This window comes from Natator depressus, chromosome 1 (assembly GCF_965152275.1).
Source record: "Natator depressus isolate rNatDep1 chromosome 1, rNatDep2.hap1, whole genome shotgun sequence".
NCBI classification, from domain to species: Eukaryota; Metazoa; Chordata; order Testudines; family Cheloniidae; genus Natator; species Natator depressus.
The window spans coordinates 16,947,323-16,967,006 of record NC_134234.1 but is presented as its reverse complement, the minus strand read 5'-3'; the positions used below and the strand labels follow the sequence as shown (position 1 = coordinate 16,967,006).

At 45.4% G+C, this 19,684-nt stretch overlaps 1 protein-coding gene across 3 annotated transcripts in view; it reads left to right on the top strand.

Moving 5' to 3' along the window:
• INTS4 (integrator complex subunit 4) overlaps window positions 1–19,684 on the top strand; it is a 55,327-nt gene that overhangs the window by 22,832 nt on the left and 12,811 nt on the right. For all 3 annotated transcript variants that reach the window (XM_074955528.1, XM_074955511.1, XM_074955520.1), the window contains exons 13-17: window positions 5,036–5,151; window positions 6,451–6,584; window positions 7,389–7,546; window positions 11,637–11,730; window positions 16,001–16,081. In XM_074955528.1, coding sequence (XP_074811629.1) covers window positions 5,036–5,151; window positions 6,451–6,584; window positions 7,389–7,546; window positions 11,637–11,730; window positions 16,001–16,081 — 583 coding nt within the window. The remainder of the gene's footprint in view (window positions 1–5,035; window positions 5,152–6,450; window positions 6,585–7,388; window positions 7,547–11,636; window positions 11,731–16,000; window positions 16,082–19,684) is intronic.

The following is a 19,684-nucleotide window of genomic DNA, read 5'->3' as shown; positions in this document are numbered from 1 at the left end:
TCGACTTCAGTTCCCACGGGGGTCCGTTGAGAGCGGCGCACAGCGACTCCCAGGATGGGCAGTGCCAAGTGGAGGAGTTGGAGTTACCCTCCCCCACAGACACTTTTTGGAGCCACCAGAGACTTGATAGGGATGACTGCTCCTCAGCCCTCGGTGATCAGAGATGAAGCCCTTGGTGCTGTTGCAACTGACGCCATCTAGAGGCAAGCTGGCCATGATGTGGCAATCACTCTCTCCGGCCCGGTGCTCTTTGCCTCAGCACCACTCCAGATCACTATCCTCAAGGCACCGTTCTCCGGCACCAGACTCCCCAAAGGGTTCCCCGGCACCAAGGAGGGAGCAGCAGCGATCCCCGGCTCCAAGAGAGGACCAGCACCAGTCCCCGGCACAGATCTAAGGCACCGGTCCCCAATGCCGGATTCCCAGTTTCGGTCCCCGGCCCAGGCATCTCGGCACCTGTCCCCTGCATCATCAACACGGCGCAGGTCTCCAGCGCAGCACTATGCGGCGCCACTGTGGTCATCTCAGCTGAGATCCGTGTCTTCGGACTTGGATGGTGACTTGCACTATTCCCATCGCAGCAGGCATAGATCCAACAAACAACGGAGGGAGGTGCCAATGGCATGGCAAGCCCAGTGGCAGCCTCCAGCACAATGGCCCTTTTGGAGCCCCCGGGCTTACCATCAGGCCCAGGGCTCCCTTTCCAGGGGCTCCCATTCGGTGGCCTCAAGCACCGACCACCCCAGATAGCCAAGGACCGGCCTATGCCCCGTGGTTCTGAGGCTACCTTGGCACAAGCCCCACAGCCAGCCCAGGTCGCCTCCAAGGCATGACCCATTGCAAGACCAGGCTACTGCCACCTTGGCTACGGTTGCCACAGAGGCCACAGGAACAGGAGGAGTTCCTGCTGAACAGGAGGAGTTTAGGGAGCCGGAGGGTCAGGAGGACCCCGGACCACCTCTGGCCTCCTCATCTTCGTCCCCAGACGAGGCAGTGATGGGAGCTTCAACCTCGGGCCCTCCCCCAATTGACCACATGGCCCACCAGGACTTTCTACAAAGGATTGCCCGTAACATGGGGTTGCAGGCAGAGGAGGTGGTCGAGTCCGAAGACCCCATGGTCAACAGCCTTGCTCCAGAGCGACCATTCAGGGTAGCTCTGCCACGAATAAAAACTATCCATAGCAATATTAAGACTCTGGCAGACTCCTGCCTCAATCCTGCCCACCGCCAGGGGGGTAGAGCGCAAGTACTTTGTTCCCTCCAAGGGGTATGAGTACCTGTTCTGTCACCTGTAATCATGTTCTCTCGTAGTATCAGCGGTGAATGAGAGAGAGAGACCGGGGCAGCAAGGGCCGGCCCCCTAAATCCAAGGTGTCGGAAAGGATGGACCTTTTTGACTGGAAAATCTATGCAACTGGGGGCCTGCAGCTGAGGATAGCTAACCAGCAAGCTATTCTCAGCAGGTACAACTTCAACTTGTGGGCCTCCATGTTGAAGTTTCAGGAGCTGATTCCACCAGGCTCCAGAGCTGAGTTCTCGGTGATCATTGATGAAGGGAAGGCAGTGGCGTGAACCTCCCTCCAGGCTTCACTGGACTCGGCGGACTCAGCTGCCTCCACCCTTTCCTCAGGAGTAGCCATGAGGAGGAGCTCATGGCTACAGGGGTCTGGGTTGCCCCCGGAGCTGCAGCAAACCCTGTAGGACTTACCATTTGAAGGCACAGGGTTATCTTTGGAGTGAACAGACTCCAAGCTACACAGTCTCAAAGACTCCCTGGCAACTATGAAGTCGTTGGGTATGCACACCCCAGCAATATTTCAAGCTGCAACTGCAGCGCCCATATCCTCCTCAGCTGAGGCAGGATTTTTATAGGCGTAGGGGCAGGAACAGCAGGCGCAAACCTTCCAGTCCCCCTTCTGGGCAGGGCCAAGGCCCAACCAAACCTTCATCAAGCTCTAAAAAGGCCTTTTGAAGGTGCGCCCGAGGACGATGCACCTGCCGTTACACTGGATCCTTCCCCCTGTTTTATGAATCGTCTGTCCCACTTCTACCATGCGTGGTCCCAAATAACATCGGACTGCTGGGTCCTTTGCATGGTAGAAGTGGGATATTCTCTCCAATTCTGCTGCTCCTCCCTACCCTCCCACCTCCCTTCCCCGTCCCTCTTCAGGGGCCTTTCTCATGAGCAACTCCTTATCCAGGAGGTGCAGACGCTTCTCGCAGCAGGGGCAGTGGAGGAGGTTCCTAAGGGGCAAGGGATTCTATTTCCGTTATTTCCTAATCCCCAAAGCCAAGGGGGGTCTCAGACCCATCCTAGACTCAACAGATTCATGATGAAGTTGAAGTTCTGCATGGTCTCTCTCAATACAATTATTCCTTCCCTGGATCCGGGAAACTGGTACGCTGCCCTCAACATGAAAGACACGTACTTTCACATAGCTATTCGACCTGCACGCAGACGATTTCTATGGTTTGTCGTCAACCAAAAACATTATCAGTTCACGGTCCTCCCCTTTGGCCTGTCAACAGCCCCCCGAGTGTTCACCAAGTGCAGGTCGGTTGTAGCAGCCTTCCTCCGGTATATCCCTACCTTGACAACTGGCTACTACGGGGGCACTCCAGGTAGCAGGTAGAGTCTCAAGTCTGATCATCCTAATCTGATCACTCAGGACCACAGCTGTCTTCACTACCCAGACTTCCTGTCCCTCCATCTCACGGCCTGGAAGGTTCATGGTTAAACCCCATGGAGCTTCTGTGCTCAGAACCAGTAAGTTTCCTCTTGGCAAGTAGGACTTCTCTATCTACTAGGGCCACATATCTAGCTATGTGGAAACGGTTCACTTGCTGGTGTGCCCAGCAGCATACACCTCCACTACAGGTGTCTATACCTCTCATTCTAGAGCACCTTCTGTACCTGAAACAACAAGGACTGGCAGCGTCATCCATCAAAGTACACATCGCTGTTATCTCAGCCTTCCACCCGGGAGCGTCCGGCAGATCCGTATTTGCTAACCCCGTGGTAGGCAGTTTCCTTAAGGGTTTGGAATGCCTACATCCTCAGACCAAACAGCCTGTCCCAGCGTGGAACTTCAATCTGGTCCTCTCCAAATTAATGGGGCCCCCTTTTAAGCCAATAGCGACTTGCTCCCTTCTTTATCTACCGTGGAAGGTAGCCATCCTGGTGGCCATCACAGCAGCTAGGAGGGTGTCAGAGCTAAAGGCCCTTACCTCCAATCCACCCTACACAATCTTCCACAAGGAAAGGTGCAACTCGGGCCTCACCCAGCCTTTCTTCCCAAGGTAGTGTCACTCTTTCATACTAGCCAAGACCTTTTTCTACCTGTCTTCTATCCTAAGCCTCATGCCAGTAACCATGAGCAGAGGCTGTACTTTCTGGATGCTTGGCGGGCGCTAGCCTTCTACATCAAACACACTAAACTGTTCAGGAAGTCAAACCAGCTGTTCGTAGCAGTAGCAGACTGGATGAAAGGACTCCCAGTCTCATCTCAAAGAATATCTTCCTGGATCACGTCCTGAATCCGCACATGCTATGAGCTGGCCAAGGTCCCAGCCCTGGCACTCACGGCACATTCCACGAGGGCACAGGCCTCAGCAGCAGCATTCCTGGCCTAAGTCCCGATACAAGAAATTTGCAGGGCAGCAACGTGGTCTTCGATGCATACATTCACCTCTCATTATGCTGTTACCCAGACGCCAGCAATGATGCGTATTTGGCAGAGCAGTGCTTCAATCAGCGTTTCCTTAACTCCGACCCCATCTCCGGGGTGGAGCTTGGGACTCACCTGATTGGAATTGACATAAACAAGCACTCAAAGAAGAAAAAACAGTTACTCAGCTTCTCGTAACTGTTCTTCGAGATGTGTTGTTCATGTCCATTCCAGTATCCACCCTCCTACCCCGCTGTCGGAGTAGCCGGCAAGAAGAAAATGAGGAGGGGCCGGGTCAGCAGGGTCATATATTGAGCGCCATGAAGGAGCCACTCCAGGGGGCTTCACAGCAGACCCAACGGGAGCTGCTAAGGGAAAACTTTCTGATAACTGTGCATGTGGTGTGCACACACCTGATGGGAATGGACGTGAACAACACATCTCAAAGAACAACAGTTACGAGAAGGTGAGTAGCCGTTTTTTCTATCTGCATATGTGCTTGTCTGCTTGCATAAAGGAGAACCTCACTAAGGACCATCCTAGTGACCAAATTATAAACAGCCACTTTAAAGTATTCACCTGGTTTCCAGTACAGTTTAGTTCAGCCTAAAAACTAACCTCTACTAAACCATATGTTTCTGGTTACTTAAAAGATTCTACTAAATATTGGCTTTGTTACCTTGGTTTTTGGATCCTATTATACCAGTTGACAGCTATATTGTTTATGGGCACACTTTGCTTTTGGGCATGGGGAGGGTTCTACTTGAGTTCCATAGCAAACATTGATTTTCATGTACAATACACAAGAGAGTTGTTTTGCACTTTTTAAAATGGAAGCAACAAGCAAGTTAATACTATAGAAAATGTGGATTCAAATTTAACTATTTTTATCCTTAGAAGCATTTATTTTAAATGGCTTTTTCTAAAAGCCTCTTATAGTATATTCTGAATATTTAACCAAAAAAAAAGGAAAAGATTGGTAAAGGTGTCATGGTTATTAATTTTTGTAACATAGCACCCCAACGTGTTTGGTATTTTGCAGACATGTAGCAAGACAGGTTCCTACTCCCAAAGTGATTACAATTTAAGTAGACCATGTTAATTGTTGCTCCCTCTTTTTTCTAGTTATGTTTTTCAAGCTATATTTTCAGTTTCATTAACACTTGGGGTCCAACAAAACTACGACTGTTAGTTCTTCAGACTTTGTCTTTGGATGTGTATGCGCAGTGCCTAACTCTCTGGGGCCCTGATTCTGATTGAGGCCTCTCAGGGCTATTGTAATATAAATTGAAATAGTATTAATAACACCATTGTTTTGTTAAATCTTCCTTGATTCAGAGATGTTCTTAACCTGTGCATTTTCAGGTGCTTAAAGTTCCTGGGATGCAGGCATCCTACTCTGGTGCTTCCACTGGTCCCAGAGCTGCTGAGTACACATCCGTTTTTTGACACCCCAGAACCTGACATGGATGATCCAGCCTGTATCCTTTTTTTTGCTATCTGACAAAAAGTCCTTGCTGACTTGGTAGAATAATTATACATATTTTTCTAATAATCAGATTCATTATACTGCTTTAGATTAAAGTAAACTCTTACAGCTATTTCAGTATGCAGTGTTGGTGTAGCCATGCCGGTCTCAGTGTATTAGAGAGACAAGATGGATGATGGTAATATCTTTTATAGGACCAACTTTCTGAGGTGAATAAACTGGGTACATTGTAATTTGTTGTGTATGGGTCTGTCAGATAAGTCCTTTAAAGACTAAGGTCTGCATGAACCTTAAAGATCCATCAGCCCTTTCAATAAGCGGAGGGTTTGCCATGGAGCGTTTAACTAAAACTTCCCCTTCTTCCACTGTTCTGCAGTTCCGGTTGACTGGTGTCTTTCACTCCAGAGGTGACTAAATTATAGTGGAACTATAAGTTTATAGTTTGTGGGGCACTTCGGTTTCTCTCATAAATCTTGAATAAGTTAATGTTTGCACTGGGACATCTGAAGCACTGTATGTGCTAAGTGTTGTTGTCATAATCATCATCCTTCGCAACGAAAGATGCTGTAGAAATATAAAATTCTATTTTTCTTCTTTTCATTCTCCTCACTGCTCATCTCTGTAATCTCTCTCTCTCTCTCTCTCACACACACACACACACACACACACACACACACACACACACACACACACACACACACACACACACACACACACACACACACACAATTTTGTTTAAAATGCCTGAGAACAGTTCAACTGGAACTTCTCTCTCCCCCTCTACTTCTGCAAAGTATAGTTTCTGTCTCGTGTGCCATCCACCAGAGCTTCCTGTGCAAATATAACCCTTTTAGGAATTGAAGAGACTCTCTGAATTGAATGCAAGGAGGGGTTTATATCTAACCAGATGGCTAATGCAATTAATTGAATACATTTGTCCTTTTGAGTAGAGGCTTGGAGAAAGTTGGGTAAAGAGGACTCCATTTGAGTTAAATTGTTTCTCTTACTCCAGTCCAAAATATGTTAGTTTACAAAATCATCTTCACATTACTTCCCAACTATAACTGGTTGATGCTGGTGCTCTCCTTGCACCAGCCTGTCAGTGGAGCATACTGTAACATAATACCTAGTATCTAGGCAGAGAGCTGTTTTGATTTTTTGCTCAGCATTTTTCTCCTGTTGTACAGAACTTTATAAATCTTCAGAAAAGGAAGTGTTCAATGTTTCTTTACCTTGCTACCATGAGGAATCTGAAAATGACCATTTTTTCCGTAACATCCCACTTCAATAGATATTGCTGTTCTGGTTCTCATTTTTAATGCTGCTAAAACTTGCCCAACAATGCCAGCATTGTTCTCGGATCATACTTTCAGACACTACGCCTATCTTCGTGACAGTCTCTCTCATCTTGTCCCTCCATTGAGAGTAAGTTGTTTTTGGGGTAACCAATCATTCTCTCCGTTGCTGTGAATATTTAGTGAGAACATTGTTCACTTGCCACTGGTGTAACTTTTTGTTTTCAGAAGACTGGCTTTCCGTCAGTGGGGTGAATGCTGCTGTGTGTGTGTGTGTGTGTGTGTGTGTGTACACGAAATATTAACTCATTACAGTATGGATTTTGTAATATTTTGGGGTGTCTGAGAGAATAATCAACTTATTTTTCCATATAAAAGAGAAGAGTATAATCTGCTGGATAGAAAAGGTGACTAGGAGGCAGGACTCCTGAGTTCTTTTCACAGCTCTGCAGCAACTGGGTGAAATTCACCCCTTTGCAGAGGACCTGCAACAAGTCCCATGCTTGACTTCTGTTCCACTTAAGCCCTGTACTTACGGGTAGGATTGCCCCTTCATGCTGTATGCCCCAGTGTGCCCCCTGTACATGGGGGAGAATTTCACTGTGTGCGATCTTGGCAAAGACACTTCAACAGCACTGGGCATCAGTATCCCTGTTTTATAGATGGAGAATGCCACCCTCTCAGGGGTTGAAGTTTAGTTGTAGAGTACATTGAGATCCTTGGATGGGGAGGGGTCTCTAGAACTGCAAATTGTTGTATATTGAAGATGTGAAACTGAAGGCGTTGATGCAAATTCTGAACTAGAAAAGTATGTTGTAGTTCCCACTTTGTAGATTCTTGTTTAAATGGTGACACACAAAATTGTGGACCATGTGAATTTTGTCATCTGGATTTAGCTTTTTTGTTTTTTTTTGTTGTTTTCCCTTTTGCTCAGTTGCCAGGTAGAAAACTAGTATCCTCCCCTGTTTCCCCCAGTGTTACCCCTCATGAAGATCCTTCCCAGCAGTTCCTGCAGCAGAGTCTTGAGAGAGTTTACAACCTTCAGCACCTAGACCCACAGAGCACACAGGAGCTGCTTGAATTCACCATTCGGTAAGGCTGTGTACTTTTAAGCATTTTGAGATCTAGTGATGAAAATAAGAGCTAAGTATTATTATTACTAATCATTGTCAGGAAAATTGTTATAATTCCCAGCTCTCTGAAATGCCTACTGTGGTTCTAGATGTTGTTTAATTTCCCAGTTTGGGCTCTTAGACTGAACCTTCTGAAGAGAATGTTGTGAACAAGATTAGGCCCATATGAAGTGAAATGTGTGGTCCCAGACCTATTTCTGCTCAGTTGCAGTTGGCTCCTTTGACAGTCTCAACAGGGGCCATAGCTTTAACAGGCAAGTAGAGTGAACTACCATCTTGTATTTAGAGAGGAGGTCCTTCCAGGACAGGATAACGTTGGGGAAACTTGCACTTCACAGAACAGGAGCAGCACAGACAGGCAGGGCCGGATTAATGCAGAGGCTTTAGGGGCTGCAGCCCAGGGTCTCGGGCTAAGGGGGGCCCCGCAGGCCCACGGGCCGGAAGTAGCCCACTGCTTCTTTTCATTCGTCCCGCAGCAAGTCTCTGTGCTGTGAGCCGGCACCAGTCCCCGAGCCTCAGCGTGCCCCCCTCACCACCCTCACTGGAGCCGCAAGCACCAGCTCACTGATGTGCCCCTGCAGCCCCTAGGCGAGGGGCATTCAGGGAATCTCTGCCCACTGCCCTCAATACCAGCTCCGCAACTCCCTTTGGCTAGGTACTGCAGCCAATGGGAGCTGCGGGGGGCGGAGCCTGCAGGCGCGGGCACCGTGCAGAGCAGCCTGGCCCCTCTGCCTAGGGGCCGGACATGCCAGCCACCCCAGGGAGCAGAGCAGTGCGGAGCCAGGGCAAGCAGGAATCCTGCCTTAGCCCTGCTGCACCGCCGACCAGGAGCTGCCTGAGGTAAGTGCCTCCTGGCCGGAGCATGCACCCTGCACCCAAACTCCCACCCAGATCCCTCACCCCAAACCTCCTGCTGCATCCCAACCTCCTGTCCCATCCCTAGCCCCAACCCCGAGCTCACCCCCCCAGCTGGAGCAGCACCCCAGCCCTGAGCCCACTCCCCCACTCTAAACCCCCGGGGCCTCACAAAATCTAATAGCCCTGGGCCCACAGGAGTGTTAATCCAGCCCTGCAGGCAGGGGATAAATAGGACTTCAGTCTCTAGGGCTGTCAATAATATCCATGGGTTCTCTGCTCAGTGGCCAACTCTGGGTCACTCATTTTGACCCTGTGACCTGCATACCTGTCCCTTTTTATTCAATTTTTGTCCCCTATACTCCATTGATTTCTGAGTTCTGTGGCCCCTCACTCACTGGAGGGTACAGATTTCCGCTGCTTGGTGGGTTCTGCCCACCAGTCCTAATCATCAAATAGTTTGGTCCTTTTCACCAATACTAAATTCACAGGAGAGATTTCTCCCCAAATAGGCAACATTATTATGCACCACGGTCTGCCTTGGTATAGATAAGGATTCAGTACGGCTTTTAAATGAAGGTTTTGTGCTGCCTTTTCCATTTCCAATTCATCTACTGATTGGTTGGTTGGTTTTGCATGAACAAAAGACTCAGAATTTTTTTCCATGTGCCTTGTCTCTTGGACAGGAAACGGATCCTTAGTTGAGAGGCAGGAAAGTACTGGACAATGCAATGAAAAAGATCTCAAAGGTGGATGCAGCATTCCATATAGGTTTATTTTCTCTCCCAACTTATCTTTGCTGTGCAGCCATAAATCACCTTTACAGCTACCCATTGTAAGGAATAAACAAAGTGGTATTCATTATTGAAAACGTGAGTGTGAAAGGTGGATGATGTGTTTCTGGTCCCCAGCTGTTCAGAAGCTACTGCACACAGAATAAAAATTGTCTAGGGAATGTTTTAGGAATTAAATGTTGTAGCTGTATGCAGGTGATTTCTTAGCAGAACATCTGAAATCTCTGAAGCACAAAACAGCTATAGAAATCTCATAGGAGCTGTGAATGCTTCCCTAAGCTGGTGACAGGATGCACTTCTGGTGTGTATATGTGGCAGAGGGCCACATGTGCAGCTTGTACAAAGAGACAGCTTAATCAGGAGACAGCATTGGGAATTATCTCCGTATCTGCCTTTCTGCTGCGACTACAGGCAGTACCGCAGTCCGAGGACTGTACTAAACTCCTTGCCCTTTGGCTTTTTTCGGAGGGAGGGAGGGACTTCTGTGCTTTTTAAAAATATATGGAAATGAATTTGTTCTGTTTATGGGTTTTTTTGGGGTGGGCAAGAGGCTGCTACCTTGACGGTGGGGTGGGGGTGGAAAGAGTTCATGGCAGTGGGCTTCCTCCTTTCTTGTAATTACTTTTAGCTGGGAAAGTAATTTTCCTTTCAGCCCCATGAGGTGGTGTTCCCTAATGCTTAGAGCACATGACTGAGAGTGGAGGTATCACAGGTTTTTTTTTAGCCAGTCACTTATCATCTCTGATATGTTCCTCAGTTTCCTTATGTGTACAGTGGGGCTCATGCTTACCTTGCAAGGGTGTGGAGGCTTAAGAATGTTTATACAGAAATAAGTACAGAATTGTCAACCACAGAAGCTTTGAAGATGGCGTTCTAGTTATTTGGCTGACTATTAGCCAGGGAAGAGCTCCCTTCCCTCCCATTAGGATGTTGGGGACAAATTGAGTGTGACATGGTGACGGGACAGTAGGGAGTCTGCAGTTCTTCTCCTTTAACCCCTCCCTTACCAAGGAGAAGGGGGGACTTGACTGGCTTTATTGCAGTTGCATCTAAGGAAGAAGCTGCCCCTCTGATTCGGAAGTAGCTTCTCTGGGTACAGAGATTGGGATTCTCTCAGACCCTTTGTAGGCTGATGGCTGCTGAGGCAAATTTCAGGTTCAGTTGAGCCTTAATCTGGGAACTACTTCAGAAATACAGGAGCAGCCTGGCTAAAATACGAGAGATGAAGCTTTCTTAGTCAAATAAGTTATTTCTTATTTCTATTGCATACGTACAGCAGGGGGATGCAAGAAAACAACACAATGATTTTTTAAAAAACTGGAAAGACTAAATCACAAAGCAAAATGCAGAGTGAAAAATGAGAAGGTGGACTCTGCATTTTGTATCTCTGATTTCTACAGAGCTGAAGATAAGGTTTCTTTTTTAGTAGAAACCCAGATTTTGTTTAAAATTCCACACAAACTGGAGTAATAAAACTCTGCATATTCAGTTAGGGTTTGTTTACACAAACATTTAATTCACAGCAAGCTGGGGTGTGAATCTGCCACACACTAAGTGTCCCTGAGGATCCTGCTGACGCGCTCTGAAAGTTCATTCATGTGCTTTGATTTATCCCACTTTGAAACAGGAGTAGATTAAAGTGCACTAATGAACTGTTATGCACATTAGCAGTGTCCACACTGACACTTAATGCATGGCAGGCTTGTATGGGGTAAATTTACATCCCAGCTTATCTAAACAAAATGTGTTTGTAGATGTGCCTTTTAGTTTGCCCTGTCAGCATAACCTAGGCAGTGGGTGTGGCTGATTGCTCTACTGGTGTTTGAGCGATTACCTGTTGGGCGTTGCATTAAGTAACCGGCTCTCGTAAACTATACATCAGACTTACAAAATAAGTTGTATTTCAGAAATGCAGCTATGTTCCAAATATAATTGGCTACATGAATCCAAGATGTTCCAAGGTATCTCTTCTAGCTAGCATCAGAAGAGAGATTTCCCAGCAGTTTAATACAAGTTGGTTGTTTGCTGCTCTACGAATATCTGGAGTGTTGGCATTAAATCTGGAGCCACCATGCTGTATGGTTCCCATAGGGATGCAGAGTAATGCAGGATGACAGACTAACTGCTGCTCATGTCAGCCTACAAGAAGGGGAGAGAAGCTAACGGGTCCCCAGGTGCAGGCTGCTCTGACATGCATGTTTTGCTGCTGTTAATGGGGGTGGTTATAGGGGTGGGCAGAGGTAAAATACAGAAATAGGTAACTTTGGCCTTGCCACTGCTGCAGGATTTGGAATGTGTTAAAATTGACATATGTCAATTGACAAACTGTCTCTTTTTTACAGTGCTTTATGGTGGTGGTTTAATGTATCTGAATTCTGCATTTTCTCTTATTTGCTCCAGTGATCTTCAGAGGCTTGGAGAACTTCAGTCAGAACTGGCAGGGGTGGCAGACTTCTCCGCAACTTACCTTCGGTGTCAGCTGCTCCTCATCAAGGTTAAGCTTCATCTGTGTTCCTAGGGCCTAGAATTATGTTGTAATTGGCTGTGTGGGTTTGCCAGCACAGTGCTGGGCAAATCTTGCACTTTCCATATTTCATGTGTGCTAGTGAGTCTAACCACTTACGAAGTCTGCTTTAGGAAAAGTGATTTATGGTGAAATCGTGGATCCAGTGGTGCTCTGAGCATAAGACGGGGAGTAAAGGGCTCTTGAGTTTTGTAGCCTGATCCTATAATGGTTGCCAGTGTGACTCATTTAATGAGATGAGTGTAGTATGGTTCTTGCCCCAGAATCGGACACAACAGAATCAAAATTGACAAGGTCAATATCTTTTAGGGAACCCTGGGGTGTATGGCCAGGGCATTCACACACAGAATCAAAACACAACCTTAACCATCTTTATTAATACAGTTAATAGAGAAAAGGAAGCCCCAAACCAGTAGCATTAATAGAGTGTTAAAGAGATCTTAAATGTTATCTCTTGCATAGCATATATTCACAGGCTTATATACACATACCACCAGATCTCCAAGAAAGTGGTAAGAGACAAAGGACCAGCCCTGTTTCTGGCATGCCAAATGGGTCTGATGGACTGGATCCCTAATGCTTGAAGATAGGTGATAGATAATAGCTCTAAAATATTGAAGGGTGAAGGGCTAGCTTCCTCTTCATGTGGGTTCTTGCTTATATAGAGCCAGAGAAGCACCATGAATAGTCATACAAGTACCTAGACTCCTCTGTCCATATCCAACTTCCTCGCCCTCATAATAGTGGGGTTCCTTTACCTGGTAGGCTAGCATATTAATCCCTATTTGCTCATTACTATATTGCTAAAGCAAGTTTGTGGTTAAACATCTATCAACGATCCTATCCTAAAATATCCAAGCTTAGTATCAGTTCAGTATTCCTGCGATTGCCTTGTCTCATTTTATGCCAACTTTTCTCTTAAGCAAGCTATTCCTAGTTCCCCAAACTCTAGGGTGACCGTTGGGCCACTTGATCTATGCAAAAGGTCATAGGCCTATGCTTCATTTATGCTAATTTGCTTAAGCCAATGTTTTACAAGATGCAGGCCTGTAGGTTCCTTGTGTTACTGCTAGATAAAATCAATGCTAAGCTGGCCCTAAGGGCTAAGGTTTTTAGCCCAGCTCTAACACTACTTCCCCTCTGTGCCTTTGGGCAAATCAATTAGACCTTGTTTACACTGTGATTTTAGCCACCAATGTGGCTCCGCTGGTATAAACCATGCGCCAGGGGAAACTTTGTGTACACAAGGGGTTTGCACAGTGCAGCTACACTGGCTTGAAATCCCAGTGGAGACAAGATCATGGACCCTTTGCTGACGATGGTCGTTGGTAATGGTTCTAGCGAAACTGGTGCTGAAAGTGGTTTGCCTGCTGATGGAACAAAGCTATTTTCAGTACTATGCAGAAAAGATTCCTAAGACTTGGAGCAGTCTTAGATGTGCTCTCTGTTATCATATTGAAAACCAGTTCCATACATTTTACAATAGCAGGTAAACTGTTTTCATCCACTAGGACAACTGTTGTCAACAGAAGGTCGGTTTCTTAGCATAGACCGGAACTTAAATTCTCTGCCTCATTTCTTCATCTATAAAACAGAAATAATACAGTAACTCCTCACTTAACGTTGTCTCAGTTAATGTTGTTTCATTGTTATGTTGCTGATCAATTAGGGAACATGCTCTTTTAAAGTTGCGCAGTGCTCCCTTATAATGTTGTTTTGCAGCTGACTGCTTTGTCCACTGCTTGCAGGAAGAGCAGCCCGTTGGAGCGAGCTGGTGGGGGCTTGGAACCAGGGTGGACTGGCAGCCCCGCATCAGCTCCCCGTTCCCTGTGCGGCAGCCGCCTAGCAGGCTATACATTGCTGGGCAGTTCCGGTGTCCCTCCCCCCACTGCTGTGTGCTGCTCCTGCCCTCTGCCTTGGAACTGCTCCCTGGAGCCTCCTGCTTGCTGTACAGAGGGGTGGGGGAAGAGGGATGCTAATGTCAGGGTATCCCCCTCCCCCCACACCTGCCTCCCATCTCCACAGAGCAGGGGGGACATGACAGGACTCAAGACGGAGGGAGCTTCCTGGCAGCAGCTGCTGTCTGAACTTGCTTATCTACTTAAAAAGGCAGTGTACTTAGAGTGGGGTGAGTGTACTTAAAGGGGCAATGTGCATCCATCTCTGTCACACACTGTGTGTGTCTGTCGCTGTGTCTCTCTCTCGCACAATGTGTGTGTCTCTCTCTCTCCATGCATGCTGCCTTGTAGAGTGTGAGGCTACATTAACAACAATGTGTTAACCCTTGAGGGCTCAGCCGAGTGCTAGTTCATCATTTAGCAGCAAGGCATTCCCTGGGAAATATCCCACCCTCTGACTCCACCACTTCAACCAAGCTTCACAACCATCATTGCTGTGTACAGTATTAAATTGTTTGTTTAAAACTTATACTCTGTGTGTGTGTGTGTGTGTGTGTATATAGTCTTTTATTTGGTGGTAAAATTTTCCCTGGAACCTAACCCCCACTATTTACATTAATTTTTATGGGGAACTTGGATTTGCTTAACACTGTTTCGCTTAAAGTAGCATTTTTCAAGAACATAACTACAATGTTAAGCGAGGAGTTACTGTACTTACCTAACTTCCAGGGATGTTGTGAAGATTAATTTAGTGTTTGTTCAGACTTTGAAGATCTACTGTATAAGTGCAAAGCATGAATGATTTTCGAATGATTCCCTTCCAGAAAAATAACTAAATTGCCTAGTAAAATAGAGGATGGTTATAAAAATGTCATTCTTTGCGCTGTGTGAATTTTCCACTTGGCTTCTCTCAATGTTAGGCCAGGCAAATCTTCAAGTAAATTTGCAACCCAAAGACGGTATTACATATAAGCAGATACAGCTCAATGCACTAGTCAGTAGCTGGGACAGCAGCTTTTTGCAGAAGCAGTATGTGCTGCCCATGCAGAGTATCGGGGCTTGAGAGTTACCTTGACAGTTCCTCTCCTTCAGAGGGTTGATTGGCGTGAACCTGTTTACATTGGAGAAGGGGATATGCTACCTTGTCCTCCTGGCAAAAATAAGTTCTTTTTGTAGGAGGTGGATAGACTCTACTTGAAGGTTGTCTCAGGTGAGGGAAATGCTCATGCTGAGGTGAGAAGATCCATCGCAAAGCAACGTGGAAAAGGCAGTGATCTTTCTAAACTACTCATGATTTCATAATACCTGGAAAGACCATACAATTTAAAATCCTAAACAGATTGAAAAGTGACCCCTCCAGTGCCACGTCAGCTCCTTTCATTAGGAAATTAACACTCGACTAAAGTATTTTCTGTGACAGAATAGAAGCACTTAGGAGCAAATCCTGTCCCTTCTCAGCCTCTCTGGGATCAAGGGGTCCCAAACATAGAACTAAAGCTGTTCCCTCATGCATGGGGCTGGTGGGCCAGGATTTTAAGAGCCGGTCCAGATAGTGGATACCCTGCATGTTCTGAACTTTGGCTCCTGGAGTGTTGCTGTGCAGTCATATGGAAGGGAAGATGGGTTGGGAGAGGTGGACAGTGTAGGGGGTGGAGCATGGCAGTGGATCTCCCTTGCTGATTCTGTCACAAATCATCAGAAAACAGTAGATACTTTGGTTCCAGTGTCAGTAGCTGTGATTATCCAGTAGTCTTAGTAACTCACCAAATCTTCTCCATTGTTTTTTGGTGGGGATGGAACTGCCTACAGAGGGGTCCTAGAATATTACTGGCCTTCTGAGAACAGGCTGTTATGGTTGCCTGAAACCTGATGGTTCCTGATCTCAGTCTGAGAAAGTGGTAATCATCCAGGATAGGAGAGTGTTTCTAGTTTTCTCAATATCCATATCCTGTACCTTTTTAAAGAATACTTTATACTAAAGAGATTCTGGCAAATAGTTAATAAATTCATACTTGAAGTATAGCTTTCTACATGTGAAACCTATGGTGGGGATAAGGCGTATGTGTTTACTTTATTTTATTTTATGGAGTTTTCAGATTCCTCCATTTTCTGTTTTGCTCATATTTTTAAAGGCACCCCTGCATCAGGCTGACACATTCACCAGGAATGAAGAGACTGTGAAGCTGTCTTTTGAGCAGCAAGGAGGGGTAGTCTGGGAGACATAAAGCACTCCCTCTTCCTGTGGTGTTCCCAAGCCCTGTTAGCACAGGAATATAACTTCATTTTCACTCTCAGATTATCGTGTTGGACATTTAGCAGTATTCCATGGGTTTCTTTTGTAGGCCCTTCAGGAAAAACTGTGGAATGTGGCAGCTCCTCTCTACCTGAAACAGAATGCTTTGGCATCAGCTGCTGCAAAACAGGTGAGATTGTAGGATCCATGTCTTCATGAGGGCAAGTCCTCTGGGCAAGGACCTTCCCTCATGTGTTTAGATGTGCCATATGTCTTCGACTATTTAAGTAAAATAGACTATTTTAGTAATCTTGGATTCCAAAAGCAATGTGAATTGTTTGTGAGGTGTGGGATGAATGCTAGGCTGACTTGTATGTAACTCCCCATGTACCGAAGATATTCAGGATTGCTTGGATGCTGTTTGTTTTTTTTTTTTTAAAGAGAAAACTACACACACAGCAGATAATTGGGTGATATCTAAATTATGAGTCAACCATCTGATTGAAGATATTATGATTATGTAGCACTCCACATTCAACGTATTTAAATGCCTGTGGGAAACTAAAAGCTCTCTGCGTGTCGTCTTCAGATGAAGATCTACCTAGGCTGATTTTGTTGCAACTGAGTCTGAGACTAACTGGTCTGACAGTCGCTTACAAGATCAGCTGTGCTGAAGTCACCATAGAATCATAGAAATGTAGGGCTGGAAGGGACCTTGAGAGGTCCTCAGAGTCCGCCCCCCTTGCCTTAGGCATGACCAGATAAACCTAGACCATCCCTGACAGGTGTTTTGTCTAACCTGTTCTTAAAAAGCTCCAAGGACAGGGATTCCACAACCTCTCTTGGAAGCCTATTCCAGTGCTTACTTTCCTTACAGTTAGAAAGATTTTCCTAATACTTAGCTTAAATTTCCCTTGCTGCAGATTAGGCCGATTACTGCTTTTCCTAGCTTCCGTGGACATGGAGAACAATTGATCGCTGTCCTTTTTGTCACAGCCCTTAACATGTTTGAAGACCGTTATCAGGTCCTCCCTCAGTCTTTTTTTACAAGACTAAACATGACCAGTTTTTTTAACCATTCCTCTTTGGTCAGGTTTTTCTAAACCTTTTATCATTTTTGTTGCCTCCTCTGGACTTTCTCCAGTTTGTCCACATCTTTCCTGAAGTGTGGCGCCCAGAACTGGACACAGCACTCCAGCTGAGGCCTACCAGTGCCAAATAGAGCAACGTAATTACCTGCTGTCTTCTTATTTCCTCGGATCTAGTACCATCTTGGCTGATGGTACTTCCAAGATACGTAAAATTGCCCACCTTCTCCAGTTTCTCTTCTTCAATTTTGATTTCTCTCCCTTTAGTCCCCATGAACATGACTTAACATTTTCTTTGCAGTCTATCTCAAACCTATCTTCTCCATTACTTCTTTTACTTGGTTTGTGCATTTTTGTAGTCCGTTGGCATCTTCACTGATGAGAGCGATGCTGTCAGCAAAGTCAAGCTCAAATAGCCTTGAATATGTATAGGCCATATGTATCACTGTTTTAAACCCGCTGCCTATTAATTTCATTTGGTGTCCCCTAGCTCTTCTGTTATGAGAAGGAGTAAATAACACTTCCTTATTTACTTTCTCCACACCAGTCATGATTTTATAGTCCTCTATCATATCCCCCCTTAGTCGTCTATTTTCCAAGGTGAAAAGTCCCAGTTTCACTAATCTCTCTTCATACGGCAGTCATTTCATACCCCAATAATTTTTGTTGCCCTTTTCTGAACCTTTTCCAAGTCCAGTATATCTTTTTTAAGATGGGGTGACCACCTCTGCACTCCGTATTCAAGATGTGGACATACCATGGATTTATATAGAGGCAAGATGATATTTTCTGTCTTATTATCTATCCCTTTCTTAATGATTCCCAACATTCTGTTCGCTTTTTTGACAGCCGCTGCACATTGAGTGAATGTTTTCAGAGAACTAACCACAATGACTCCAAGATCTTTCTTCGGTGGTAACGGCTGATCCAGACCGCATCATTTTATATGTATAGTTGGGATTATGTTTTCCAATGTGCATTACTTTGCATTTCTCAACATTGAATTTCATCTGCCATCTTGTTGCCCAGTCACCCAGTTTTGAGAGATCCTTTGTAGCTCTTTGCAGTCTGCCTGGGACTTCAGTATCTTGTGTAGTTTTGTATCATCTGCAAATTTTGCCGCCTCACTGTGTACCCCTTTATTCAGATCATTTATGAATTTGTTGAATAGGACTGGGCCTAGTATAGACCCCTGGGTGACACCACTATTTACCTCTCTCCATTCTGAAAACTGACCATTTATTCCTACCCTTTTTTCCCTATCTTTTAACCAGTTACCAATCTATGAGAGAGCCTTCCCTCTTATCCCATGACAGCTTACTTTGCTTAAGAGCCTTTGGTGAGGGAGCTTGTCAAAGGCTTTCTGAAAATCTAAATACAAATCTAAGCTTTACCCATGTTTAATTTTGATAAGACCCATGATGCTGCTACCCTGAAAATGACAGAGAGCATGCACAGAAAAGCCAGAACCGGAGACTCCAAATAGAAATAGAGGAGAGAGAGAGCTATTCAGCAACCTGGAAACAAGTGTCTAGTCCTGTTGAGAGAAGATATTGACTGTTTGAGTCTCCAGTTAATTAAAATGTAGTAAAGAGACAGCTATCACTGTCTGTCAGAGCGCACTATGCTATAAACAGCTGTCTCCAGAGACTGGTGGAAACAAAAGTCTATTAGGCTTGTATAGCTTTCTCTAATTGCAATTTTCAGAGTAGCAGCCGTGTTAGTCTGTATTCCCAAAAAGAAAAGGCGTACTTGTGGCACCTTAGAGACTAACCAATTTATTTGAGCATAAGCTTTCGTGAGTTACAGCATCCGTTGCATCCGATGAAGTGAGCTGTAGCTCACGAAAGCTTATGCTCAAATAAATTGACTAGTCTCTAAGGTGCCACAAGTACTCCTCTTCTAATTGCAATAACTTTACTGGCAGCTCTGCCCAGCAGTACACAGACCCCTCGGCTAAGATACTTGGTCTGATTGCACATGCAGCTCACTCCCAGAAAATGAGAGGAGAGGGCAACCTTTCTTATAGTGTAACTTGGTGGTAGTTGAGTTCAATATGAAGTGCTACTTGCAGAGAAGTTAACAACCTTCTTTAATAATCTAAGCACTTCTCCAATTTATTTGTGCACATTTTATATGTTACATTATTTGATTATAGTAGAACATCGCAAATGGGATAACTTATTGCCTAAACTTTGAACTATATATTTTAGAGAATCCAGAACGACATGTGTGTTTGGTTTTGTAGCTGAAGCTTGAAATTGAACGTGGAGCATTCCTGACTGTAAAGTTGATTGCAAGAGGATTGGACACTTTTTTTAAAAATCAAAATCCAGACAAACCTGAAACTGCCCATTTAGATCTTAAACTCAAACAGGGTCTTTGCGGGTGCTGTTTTCTGCTTACAGTAGGATAGCACAAGAGGTATCAGGACAATTATTACAGGAGTGGGTTAGTGGGCACAAAAAGCTTACATTGTGGGTGGTTTGAGACAGGATGCAGGGAGAGATGACATCAGGAAAGCAAGAGGGATGGGTAAACAGCACATAGACACCTTCTGTGAACATCCTTGTTTTTGGAAGGTTTCATGCATTGTATTTCTTTTAATTTATTTAGGGCTAGATTCTAATCCCCCTTACACATGTTGGGTACTACCTTATTCCATGAATAGTTCAAGTGAAATTATGAGACTGAGATGCATGAGT